General features: G+C 38.4%; 1 protein-coding gene across 2 annotated transcripts in view; it reads right to left on the reverse strand.

Annotated features, from left to right (window-relative positions):
• Positions 1-655: 655 nt before the first annotated feature.
• The window catches only part of LOC119793451 (glycogenin-1-like), a 24,039-nt gene continuing 11,035 nt past the window's right edge, over positions 656-13,659 (reverse strand). Inside the window, exons 2-7 of one of the 2 annotated variants that reach the window (XM_038300683.1) lie at positions 10,731-10,866; positions 10,479-10,653; positions 10,217-10,379; positions 8,287-8,413; positions 5,454-5,694; positions 656-2,156 (exon numbers count right to left, since the gene is read on the reverse strand). In XM_038300683.1, coding sequence (XP_038156611.1) covers positions 1,986-2,156; positions 5,454-5,694; positions 8,287-8,413; positions 10,217-10,379; positions 10,479-10,653; positions 10,731-10,866 — 1,013 coding nt within the window. In that variant the 3' untranslated portion in view covers positions 656-1,985. Of the gene's footprint in view, positions 2,157-5,453; positions 5,695-8,286; positions 8,414-10,216; positions 10,380-10,478; positions 10,654-10,730; positions 10,870-13,659 lie in introns of both variants that reach the window. The other variant, XM_038300674.1, reaches the window with a different exon arrangement.

The following is a 13,659-nucleotide window of genomic DNA, read 5'->3' on the forward strand; positions in this document are numbered from 1 at the left end:
TACCAAAGGTTTAGAATGCGTTTTTGAACCAGATGCTTCAAAGCGCCTGTCCATAATTCTTCAACACACCGTCAGCTCCCTCTGTCAGTCAACCTATATAAATTCATTTTTGACCATTATTGCAAGTTTGACAAAATAAAACATATCAAACTTTGCACTTCTGTGGCCTACTGAATTGTTTTTAATCAAACTGAAATATTTGATTTTCTAATGCGTATGCGGACACTAAATATGCCAAGGGCTGAAGCCCTTGAAAGACATCTCCCTTTGCTTAATAAAAGACTCCAGTCATTTTGTTTGGTGATATGCTCACATCTTATGAACAAATGCATTATGTAAATTTTAAATGCATTATTTTTGCAAGACACATTTATAAAGGAATAAAGTAAAAGATTAAATAGCCTTTTTTTTAAGTAGTGTACTTAAGATATGTTTCTGTTGAATATTTACGAATCTCAGATTTCCGACATGTGTCCCCCCCAATTGTAAACATATTCCTACGCCCTTGCTCCCATATCAAATTCTGTTACCTTTTAATGGCCTTAAGCAGAGTTCTGTCAATTTACTACCTTTTACCACCCTGTATATGTAATTATCATAGGTGTATTTGAGTGCATAGAAAATCCTCAGCTCAGACAGTCAAACAGAAAGCATATTCTTTTTCACAGGTTTATTAATTTGTTAAAGGTGATGAACAGTTAACAGCTGGGAAACATGCATCAAAAGGTCTTAAAACAACAATTATCCACACCTACACGCTGCTCTCAGACTTACTATCAACTTCACTTTTTTTTTCCTTTTAGGAGTCTGTGCAATGGACAGAGGAGTGAATCATTAAGTGCTGTAGGTTATACTTTGACCAACACAGGTGGTAGTAAAGAGGTTGTTCTCATGAGGGAAGAGGGGGTTCACAGAAACACAATAGCAGCAGCAGATAAGGTTGGAGGGGTTTGTAAACTGTCAGCAGGCAGTAAGGCAGCAGGTTACACTACAGAGAGGAAACTGATGAAATGCAGGCCAGGGCACAAATACCGAAGGGATTCCAATAGAAACGTATACGAGGAGTGCATAAATACACATGAAACTTTAAATCACCTTTGGACGTGGGTGGAAGCACTTTATTACAAACCCGCTTTTTAACTCTGTGCCATGCAAACAAGTTAACAATACAGCAGATGTTATTTAGCTGAAGTCACAGGGAGCTGGTGAGTGTCAAGCAGCACAGACAGGAACGCTCCTCCATACTCTCTTGAGGTGAACAGTTGTTTAAAGCCGTGGCTACGGGAAGAGGGAGCCGGTTGCATATATGCTTTGTGCTCTAAACAGACTTATTGCAAATATACCTGGGGGCTGGATTCTGGAGCTGAATTCTTTTTTCTTTTTTTTTAACTGTTCAAAATGTTTGACTTGGCACTCATCTAGCTGAGTCCAAGAAGGAATAGCAAGTTAACAAATTTAAAAAGGGGCATGAAAACTTGAACAATGCAAACCAAAGAAAAAAACATAACCAGGATGCCGCACTTCAGGCATGTCCCTTTTTGGTACTTTTTAGTCAAATTAGAAAGGTGGTTTCCTGAAGGCATTCAGAATATCAACCAACACAACTGGCTAAAGTAAAAGTATCGGAAGAGTTTATTTTATAAAAGGTTAGCACTTAGGGGTTATCTATTTTTAAACCCTTAATAAATGTCTAAATCATTCTACCATTCACAGTGCTTAGATTAATACAAGATTAATCATTTCTAGACCCATTTAACTTCCGACAGGCCAATCTTAAACTTTTAGCAAGAAGATGTTGCCTGAATTGGGGTAAACTGTTTAAAGAAAAACGGTGAATGTTGTAGTGCTTGGGAAATTTGCCAAAAGAAGCCAAATCTTCAAAATGAATGTAGAACTCTCCATTTGGCAGAATGGGTGGTAGATCCCCCCACCACTCTTAATCCCAGAGCTTGAACCGCTGTCTATCACACTCCCTCAGACACCCGCTACTTGAGGAAAGAGTTGAGTTTTTGTTCGATGTTTGTGAAGGAGTCATCGCCCAAGTAATCAATCTGGCCTGCTTCCCAGCGCTGCTTCCTTTCCTCTGACGAAACGGTCTGGGAGGAAGGGGGAGTAGAAGGCTTTGGCTGCTCTCTCACGTCCTCATGAGGTTTATCCTGAAATTCAGACAAAGCAAGCGTATCATTTACAGAAACTTGAGCAATACTTTAAAAAGAGTCTTTTCAAGTCACTTTCTTCAGGGCCACTGGCCCCACCCCCCCAGTCCTTTCTGCTTTAAAAACACTTTTAGTGCTTTAGGATACTTAATCTAATCACAGAAACAAAAATATCAGAACAAGTGAAAATAATCTAGACAAACTTGACACAAATGTGTCAATTCTAAATCTTAAACTAAGTTAAATTGAATAAAAAGTCAGTGGGTAGAAAATAAACATTTCTATACTTTAAAGCCTCTTAAGCAGTATTATATTGGTTTCATGTTGGCTTCACTTTGTTGTAACCAGTTAATAGGAACCACTGGCGGAAGGATCAGCTACTTGCAGAGTTTTACCTCCACCAAGGAGGTTAGGTTTTAGGAGAGTCTGTGTACAGGATAACTTGAAAAGTTAGATGTTTTAATGATTTTTTTTTCTTACCAGAGGTGTCCCTCAGTCCAAGGAACAATTCAGTAGACTCCTTTTACCCAGATGCACCACAGGAATTCATTCCTGCCTGTGGTCATCAATCTCTACGCCTCCCTCAAGTGATTCAGACACCCCCCTCTCTGTAATTGACATTTTTTCATTCCTTGCACTGTTTTTGCATGTCACCATCACCATTTAGATTTACAGAGAATACACACACACACACCTAAAAAAAATTAAAGGAACACTTTTTAATCATAGTATAGCATCAAGTAACATCAATTAAACTTTTGGGATATTGATTTGGTCAGGTAAGTAGCAGAGGGGGTTGTTAATCAGTTTCAGCTGCTTTGGTGTTAATGAAATTAACAACAAGTGCACTATAGGGGCAAAAACGAGACAACCATCAAAACAGGAATGGTTTTACAGGTGGAGGCCACTGACGTTTTTCCCCCCTCCTCATCTTTTCTGACTCTTTTTCACCACTTTTGCATTTGGCTAGGGTCACTGTCACTACTGTTAGCATGAGGACCCTACAGAGGTTGCACAGGCAGTCCAACTCCTCCAGGATGGCACATCAATATGTGCCATTGCCAGAAGGTTTGCCATGTCTCCCAGCACAACCTCAAGAGCATGGAGGAGATTTCCATCGAGAGCCGTACAGACTTATACAGGCTAGACAACGGCACCCTGACTGCCATCAGGTATCGGGATGAAATCCTTGCACCCATTTCTAAACCTATGCTGGTGCAGTGGGTCCTGGGTTCCTCCTGGTGCACAACAATGCTTGGCCTCATGTTGCAAGAGTATGCAGGCAGTTCCTGAGAGATGAAGGAATTGATACTACTTTTCTAGTTTTTTTTACCAAATTTCTTTATGTGCAACATTTGCCTCCTGGAAAATAAAGAAAGGTGAACTGCATAAAGCCTTATGGTGAAAACCTCATTGCTCATAACTGCACTTTATGCAAAGCATTTGGGGTGGGAAATAAAATTTCTAGATGCATCAATATCAGAAAATTAATAATCTTTTACAAATCGAATTATATCAAAACTGTATGATCTTAGAGGTATTTCGCCTCATTTCAGGAGAAAGGAAAAAACAAAAACCAGAACGCTCGAAAGCTGCAGAGACAGACAAACATTCTAAAAGTTGCATGTGTGAACATAAAACACACACAAAATCCCCTGCAACAGACAGCTATCTAGACAGAAGGAATCATGAAAATCAGAGACTGAACCAACTTGCTAATTGTACTTATCAACATAACCCTGATATAATGTCAAGGCCAACTCAGAAGAAGGCAAAGAATGACAAAACTTTTACTGCAAAGGATTTGTGGCTGTATTTGGTTGGCAACTTTGTTTAAAAATCCCCACATAAGGGACCAAAACATGAAGCCATGTCACTGAAAGCATGTTGATAAAGTTACCAAGTGAAGAAAAGACAGCCACCAAACTTCTGGTCAGAACCACCTACTTTCTGTGTGCCAACCACTGCAAGAGTAGTAAATAAGTAAAAAGGTGCAAATATGAAAAAGCGATTAATCTGCAAAAAGAATGATCAGATTTTAGTTACTGAGGCGAGGGTTTATTGTGTTAATTCATTCATTATCATTTTCCAGCCTCTTAACAGCAACCAAACTGACCTGCCAAAGTTTCAACCTCCTATACCTATAGAGTGTAATTATGTCTGTCTAAATTACCTGATTTACAACCCAGCTATTCTTGACTAGCCACCAGTTGGTCAAAATCTCAATAATCCAGATCCATTAAAGCTCAATAAGACTACTCTTGGGTTTAAAAGTAGTTACAGAATTAGGACTTAAAGTTTGCTCCTTTTTATTCTCACCAACGTGTTTAAAACGAAGCCACAGAAAATGCAAGATTTAAGGGCAAAAAAAAAAAAAAGGGAAACCATCTTCAGCACTGATGGAAGGCTTACAACAAATTCTACACAAAGAGTCTGCATTTGGAAATTTTTGGGAGCCAATCGGAAATTTGGTTTAAAGGCAACAATGTAAACTCTCTGGGAAACAGTTGCTGCAGTTTCCTGTTAGCTAGGTAAACAACACTGATCACCATCATAAAGACACAGCAGACCACTCAGATTCTGTGCCAATAATCCAGCAGTCAGACCAGGTAATTTCTATTGCTTTGATTATGTCTAATATTTACCTTAAAAAATAATTTGTTGCTCAAGAGTAACATCTTGGAAAAACAAACTACATAAAGAAATTTAACAAAGAAAAACTGGCTTAAGGTAGTATATCCCATCTCTCTCTCTATATATATATATATATATATATATATATATATATATATATATATATATATATATAAAAATCTTCCATGAGAAAGTGCACAGTAACCTTCTGCTGCTTGCCTGTGTAAACTTGTCACTGATACAACATAGTCCTGCTCCAGGCGAACAGATAAAGCTCTGGGTATTGGCAGTACCCATCCCCCCCTTCATCATGTGACTGCCAGCTATTTCACTACCAAGCCCATTACCACACTGCATGGAAACTTCCCATCTAGTTTGGCAAGCACTGAACAGAGCGGCAACAGACTGCAGCTTAGGAATGTCAACCCAAACTATTTTGTTGGGAGTTTAATTCAACTTTAAATTTCTATTGAATTGCAACCATAAAGAAAATAGAAAAAGCTGCACCCTCTTATTTTCACAATTTTTTTGTAACATGCTACAACAGATGTGCTACATGACAAGTTTAAAGAAATCTATCATTGCTTCATTTCAACCACACACACACACACAGACCAACCCGTTTCTCAATTACATCTACATGACAAACCACTGTTCACGTACAGGACAGCTCTTCTGGACCACGCAGCCGCTGCTGAACGGAGTGTCACCATACGCTTTCTGCATTAATGGCAGGACGGATGTGGCATACAGCTGCCACCACTGGAGCAGGTAGTCCGGGTGCATCTGGCATTGGTCAGGAGATGTGGAGTTACCTTTGACCTCACCTTTCTGGGCATCATAGGAGTAGTTCCATGGCTTCACTTTGCCCAGAAAGTGCACTACCTTTGCATCGTGCCCATATCTGCGAAGGATGAGAAATATTAAATCATTATACTGAAATTAGGCTTGACATATTATATTAGGAAAATTGCATGCATCATTTCATAATGTATATGTTTGCAAAAAATGTTTGAATTGCAAAGACTGCTTTAAAAAAAAAAAAATGATTTGGATCATTAACTTTAGATCAAAAAAAAGCACTCAACTATGCATCAAGTCAAGCGTTTTTTATCTGTTGTAGAAATCCTGGGGGATACAATTGTGGCTTTACATACAGTGTGCTAGCACTGAAATTTTGCTTTAACTAACAGGAAAAAAGTCCAGTATAAAAGAACTCAAGCATTTAATGTCCAATTTAAAGAGATATCAAAACTAATTTAAAATGTGCTTTGTAATTACTATAAAAAAAACACTTTTCATGATATCACCCAATTTAGACAGTCTTAACATCAAATGCAGATTTCAATAAGAAAGCTGCAGAAAGCCAAGTCTTTGGACAAAGTTCTGCATACCCTCTTGTAATTAAACACCAAACCACAACTATGCAGGATTGCCGAACTGACCTTGGATGAGCCTAAAGCAAACAAACAGTTCAGTGCAGTTCCACAGAAAAGGGTGTCACGAGAGGGAATGATTAAAACAAAAAATAAAAACAGGAAGCAAGGTGCATTGGATAAAGCTGCATGTGTAAATATCTGCTTCATTTTGTAGGCAAATCTATATAGACTGCTTCTATTGGGCAAAAGAATTAGTGTCGCGTTAAAGGATTTGTACCCCTTTTTTCCTCCATTACACCCACATACTTCAAAAAATTTTATTGCGATTTTAGAGAAAAGATCCTAAAGACCCCCCCCCCATTCTGCAGCTTCTGGAAGCGTCCCAAATCCATCACCTGAATGCATTTGTGTTCAACATGGTGAGGACCAACTCATCTCATTCAGATGTACAAATACAGAAACATCCAACTCAGGGTTCACAAAGTCATCCTTGTGTTTTTCCTCTGCATCTTAAATAGAAGCCATTATGGTCAACTCTGCAGTTCCAACTGGGTCGATGGTGCTATGGCATGACAGAGAGCCCCCCCTCCATCAGAGATGAAGGAGCAAAATGCACCAATTACTAAAGACCAGAGAGGCATTTCTTAAACTCTCATAAATATCAGACATGGACGTCCAATTCTGACAGCTTGAGCTCAACTTATCAAGCCACAGTTACTTAGCGTCATCCAAAAGACGCTTAATGTCACTAACGGGAGGTTCACCTAATCTGTGTTGCCTCACATATAAGCAGACCTTGCAGTCAGAATTTAGCTTAGTGGATAGTTTTCTTACTGTTGACCAATTGACCAAAGCTGAAGGAATAGGTGCAACAATTTGAGGATGGATGGATTAAATGTCATCTTTGCCATTATACATATTTCCTGAAAAATCTAAATGAAATGTGATTCAACCAGCATCAATTTTGCTAACATTTTAAATAGGTGTTAGTCTATAGCATTTTGACATGAATATAAATGACTAGAGAACATTTTGCCAAATATTTTTTTCAACCTGAAGATTTTTAGGCATAATTTTGGAGCCATAAATCAGACCGTGCCAGACATCAATGTGTATCAACTTCCCAAAAGCTGACTGTCAAGTAAATTCACCAAAGGCTGCCTTCCTCACCTTACTCTCCTCAAACAACGAAATATCACAACAAAAAATAACTTTGTGAATGTTAGGGGCGACGCCATGTTAGTTTGCTTGTTTACCTCTACAGAGCAGTAGTATCGTAGATCTTCACTAGGGGGCGTGGATCCGTGCTAGCATGGTGTGTAAAGGGCTGGTTATACTCCCCGCAGTAGTGTGTCGCAGTGAGTTTGTTGCAGATATTTTTGATTTATGGCCAATATTGAAGCATGGTCTGCGCCATGGTATTCCACTCCACAACACAAGAGGGACAATCACGAACTAGCTGTTAGGCTTGATACGACCGACGTGGTGAGCAAGTGGGGGCAAATTTGTGCAACAACGGAGGGATATGAGGGTGAAAAAGAGTTGGAATCCAGGTGGAAAAAGGGGTCTTTTATCTACCCTCTTTTTTTCCTATTGCGCCACATGTCTATCGATCAAAATATATCAATAAATTATCGTCCGGCCCTAATTTACACTTCTTTTAAGTTTAAGAATCCATTCCAATTTTGGCCCATAAGCACCTACAACTTAAGATTTCCCACATGCAAAAAGCTTGGACATCACTGGTTTAGATGGATGGTCACGTCTTGGTAGGTTTGGAGCAACAATATTTTTCAGATAATTGATAAAACCTTGCTTTTTAAGATGTTGGATCCATCTCAACTACACACACAAATGGACTCAGTTTGCAAATAAGCTGAAACGGCTGTAGTGGATATTATCCTGGGCCACCAAGTATTGTGGTGCACACCATACTGAAAAGAATGAGTTCCAAAAGAAGAAAATATACATACATTTTTCCTACCACTTTATAAATATACACCAACCAAACTCCAGTATTGTTTAATAAAATTTTAACAACTTTAAGGTTGGCAATAAAAAGGGTTGGCATGATATTCCAATGTATATAATAAAGAAACGTCTGAGCAAGAACTCACTGTTTGAAAGCTGGAAGGTAGGAGTAGATGGCAATGCTGCTGAGGTTGTAGATAAAAGGGAGGTGTTTGGAAATATCCGCCGTCGCCCAGGTGTTAAAGTAACTGTTGAGAATCCCCTGGTCTCCACCTGCACACACAGGCAAACCCTTAACCACAACAGCATAATTTGGTCAAGGCATTTTGTGGAACAAAAATCAGAGGACTTGGGAGGTCAACCCGCTTTTCACTCAGCTGTAGAGTCAGAGCACAGAACATGTTGTACATGAATGATTAACATAACAAAAATACATTCTGTACATTCTCATACACTGGTTGTCATATAAAAATAGATGCTGAAAGAAGCGCAGACAACACATCCACATACCCAATATACCATTAGTGAAAAAAACACTGTACACAGCACCAGGTGCCTACAGCTGGGTTCAGGCAGGGGGCTTGTTTCCTAAAATTGTAAACAGTACCACACAATATTTTTATATCTAGGGCATTTCTGCAGACGCCAATAATGACTTTTTACAAAGAGTTACATAAAAGATATATTTTTGCCTCAGGAAAGCAAGTTCCCCTCATATTTACACAAAAATAATATGTAAACACAGTAAAAGCATTTAATATATGGTCTCCTCTTAAAGTTAAGAGTTTTGCATCAAGCAGCTCCAGGTAATTGTCCTCACTGAAGTAATACCCCCATCAGGCAATTTGTTAACATCTATGTGCAAGCACCATTTCACCTTTGAGTTCTGATGCAATAATTGTTTCAAACTTTCAATTTGCTTGAAGCCATTTTGGGCAAACTACCACTTTGATGATATGATGGAAGTCTTAGGTCTAAAGCCACAAACTTCATACTCATTCATACTCTACTTCTGTCATATAGTATGAATGTTGAAACAATGCATTTGATTCAGTATTGGAAATCCTTTCTTTGTCTCAGAAAGAAATTTATGAGATCTGCGTTAATTGGCTGCAGTGAGCGTTTAGGTTCAGTATCAGAGCTAAATGAACAAGTAGGTTTTCAAGTCAGCTCCCATCAGAACAAACATCAGTACCTTTGCTCCTCCAGTTCATCTTCTCAGGGTTAATCATGCGAGAAATAAAACTGACAGATTTATGATGGTATGGCAGACACCCAACATTCTCAAAGCTAGCTTAGTTTTTAACTTCTAAGAAGAAGAAAGTCATTCGCTACCACAATGAGTTATGCAGCCAGTGCAGAACTTACCTACAAAAGTAGTACAAGGAGGTTGAAAAAAAAAAAAAAGCTCTGAAAGTTGTTTACAGTGGCAGCTATTATGAAGATAAATTTACATCTAGATTTCAATAATTGTGAGTCTGGAGTTCTCACCAATTGACCTTGGCTTAAGTTTCTGCTTAGAGGAGGATGGGATCACTGCATAGTACTTTTAAAGATCAGGGTAGATTTAAAACCTGTTAAGTATCCCGCTTTGTCTCTTGGATGATCCTATGATTTCTCCAATCACTTGGATAGATATTTTATACATGTTCACATGTATGTAAAAGTTGCTGTCCTTATCTTATACCTCCTAAAGTTCATTGTAAGCAACATTAATTTTATCAGCTTTAGAAATCAATTCAAATTCATCTTCACAGACTTCAACTATAGACATGAAGATCAATTTATTTTAATTAAATAAGAGACCCTGATGTAAAGAAAAATCTCATGCCTAAGCGATGATACTCAAATCTGTAGATGTGAGAATACCAATTTCTAAACTTGGAAAAACATCAAGAGGTTAGATCTGCAAATTTGATAATCTATGCAACCAACAGCAACTTCAAATTTTATTAAACACTCACTTGGTGTCACTTCTTTGAAGTTTGGGATAGCTTTAGTAAAGAATTTTTTATTTTTTTTCAATATATAAAAAGGAGAAATGGTTCCCAATAACCATTTTCTCCTGGCACTCACCATCAAAGCTGCCTTTTTCAGCACAGTACGCGAGCAGGTCTTTGTGCGTCTCATTGGACGGCCTGAAGACAAAAACTCCTGAGTTGAAGCAATCTGGCCAACCAGGATCTGGAGCTGCAGACAATTCTTCCCTATCAAAGAGTTCATCTATGTTTGACAGAACCTGCATACAGGCAATACAAAAAAAGCAACTTACTTCATAGGATGCATTAAAAGTTAAGTCTTAAAGAATGACATACTTTGTGCAGATTGTCCATCTTACCAGTGTGTCAGCATCCATGAACACACACTTGCTGTACTGCTCAAGGGTCCAGCAGTGCAGTTTGGTGATTGTTACGCCCAAGTCTGGCCGCTTCATCAGAGCCAGATTAGCTGCATCTCCTGAATCCATCACGTTCACCATGATCACCTCATCAAAAACGGAGTGCAGTGCATCCCTAAAGCACAAGCAAAGGGATTCCTGTTAACATGCATGCTGGACTTTAACAAGCAGTTCAAAGCACTGCCTGTTTACCTGCAAGGCTCTGCAACGTGAGGTCCTATGAGTACCACCAGTTTGCGGGTTGTGTTGTGGTTCCTTAGGGACTGGCCCAGAACCATTGCTCCCTTGGCATAATTGTCATTTGTTGCCAACGTCACAAAAGCTTGGTCTGCTTTGGAGAAAAGAAAAAAAAGAAAAAAGATAATCTGCATTAAAACTTTTTTTCAGTACAGTCACTTCCTGTCTTTCCCTAAAATATATCTGTTTACATAAATAGAATGAATGACAAGTGAAAAACCCTGCCTTGTTAGAAAATACTCACTGACTATAAGGCACCCCTTGCAAAATATTTGCGAACATTCAGGGGAAAAAAATAAATAAATCACAAACTGATGAGGATCTCTCTTCCAATACATGCACTCAAATCTATTAGAGTAGGATCTAGTTACTAGGGATCAACCAATACAGGTTTTTAAGGCTAGATAGCAATTATTTTGAAATAATTTTAACAGATTCCTGATGTACACTCCCAATATTTTTGGGCCAATTCTTACTTTTCTTCCTTCATATACATGATAAAACCAACACTGATAACAAATGTTACTGAAGTCTCGGTTTTAAACAGAAAAGTAACAAATGAAAAAGAAACATTAACAATAGATTGCTAATTGGGTGCAGTAATGCATGTTCTTTACATGATCAAGACATGGCTGCTGCATGCAGATATCGGCCAATAACGATACATTTAAAAAAAAAAAAATACAAACAAAAAAAAACAATATGGGTAAAAACAAATATGAACCAACCGATGTATCGGTCCATTTCTGATATCAAGAAGGTATTATAGTCAAGAAATCATTTACAGATAATTTGAGCATTGAGCAATACCCTAAAGTGGAGGTCTTCAACAATGGGTCCGCAACCCCTAGGGGGTCCACGGAGGTACTACATGGGGGTCGCGAAAGTTTCGGTTGATTAGGCTTTTTTTTTAATATTCCCCCTGCAATTTTTTCCAAAAGTTGAAATGTCTTTAAATACACATCAACATGAATTCTACACACTTTAAACAGATAAATGGAGGCAGAAGATTTCTTTCAGTCATCAATGCACACATTCAATGACACACAGGAGCTCTTTCAAGCTGGGCACCATTTGATTCACAACACCTGTCCCATCAACCAGGAATCAGAATCAGAAATACTTTAATAATCCCAAGGCAAAATAAAAGCAATTATGAGAAAATTGTAAAAACTTTTGCATTTTAAGATAAAATCTTTTTTGTCTGTCAATGTGCTCTATCCAGAATTCAAGTGGAAACATTTTAGTTTCACCTGGTTTAAATCCATTTTAAAAAATCTTAGTCACATCCTCTAGTATTAAGTTAATCAACTGCTTCCCGAACTCCAGTTATAAACTAAAAGTAATTTTTCTTATATGTTTAGTCTTACAACCTGAAACATTTTATTCACAGACTGGTTATGATTTTAATCAGTATATAATGCCTTGAAAGTTTCATGTGTAAACACCAGGGGGGATTCTGCTAGGCTGATGGAGACCAAGCTGCCCAGCAGGCAGTGTTCGTCAAGCCGAATGCTTCGGTGGAAGGGGGCTTTTGAGAAACCCGATCTGCATGGCTGTGTTGCACAGTTGCTAAGCTCCAATCCAAGGAACTATAAATCGACTATCCAAAGGCCAGAGTGTAAGAGTAAGAGCCCCCTGAAATAAACAACAAGCAGAATCCATGTGCTGCGCTCCCACAGTGTTGTCTGTGCCTTCTGACTCCCTTCTCTAAAGAAAAAGAATTAAAACTAGAGCATACTTTAAAGCTTAACAACCTGTAGAAATAACTAATTTAATCTGATTCTTAACTTAGAATAAGCAGTGGAGATGTTATTCCAAACCAAACTTTTATACACAGATCAGATATAATTTAATGAAGTCAAACACTTCAGCTGGAAAGTAGTAAACAGCTTTTTACTCCACAGGCTTATTATAATAAGAACATGAAGGCCCACAGTGCTGCACGTCCACACTATGAAGCAATTATGTGAAGTTTGTTGACAACGACTGATAAGCAGGAAGTAGATGTGAGGGCTTTAAGAATAAAAGCATGCAAACAGGGTCCAACAAAGCCCAGAGAACTCAAGCTGCATTTTGATCTTGCAATATAAAATAAATGAAATAAAGGAAAATAGGGCAAATATTTAACAGAGGACATGGCAAAGATGGTGATTCGATACCAAAAAAAGTAAAGCTTACATTTAAGGACACTCATTTGAGGACTAGAATCTTCTCATTTCTGACTAAGTCAGGTGGATTGAAAGGGGTTTGAAGGAAGCATCTACACTGAGAGAAAAAACAATCTTAAACAGAAGGGGTGGACTCTCACTTTCAGCTCTCAAAAACCTATAATGCAGCGTTAGAGTTGATCCATTCCCACAATCACCTCAATGCGCACCTTCATGCAGGTGGTCAAAACAAGCGCACCAGTTAGGGTAGGACAACAACGCCTTGAACGTCTCGATATTAAAAAGGGTGGACCTGATTTTAGTTCTATTTGCATGTTTTCTGAGCCATAATCAGGCTTTTGTTGGGCTACTCTAAAAGCCTTGAGCCCAAATTACTCCAGACATTTTGAATTGATAAAGCTCTCTGGATGGGAAGTGAAATGTCTCAAAATTTGGAAACCACTTTGAGTGGTTTGTTTTTTACTTTTTTTGGAATGACTGTGAGCTGGATGACTACCATCTGAAGAAAATTAGGGAGTAAATGAGCCCATTTATCTTATTTCCCAATTTGCAGTGAGAAAGAGTTATAGAGGCCAAAAAGCCATGCATGGCAAGAATAACTGAACCCCTTATATTGCAAAATGCAGTCAAACCAGAGCTGCCTTCTTGTAACAGACATGGGAGACTTTGGCATTAGGACCAAGAGAGTGAAAGTTTTTTTCTGTTCCCAAGGT

The sequence above is a fragment of the Cyprinodon tularosa genome, unplaced genomic scaffold (assembly GCF_016077235.1).
Source record: "Cyprinodon tularosa strain WSP-4 unplaced genomic scaffold, ASM1607723v1 ctg1121, whole genome shotgun sequence".
Taxonomy (NCBI): Eukaryota; Metazoa; Chordata; class Actinopteri; order Cyprinodontiformes; family Cyprinodontidae; genus Cyprinodon; species Cyprinodon tularosa.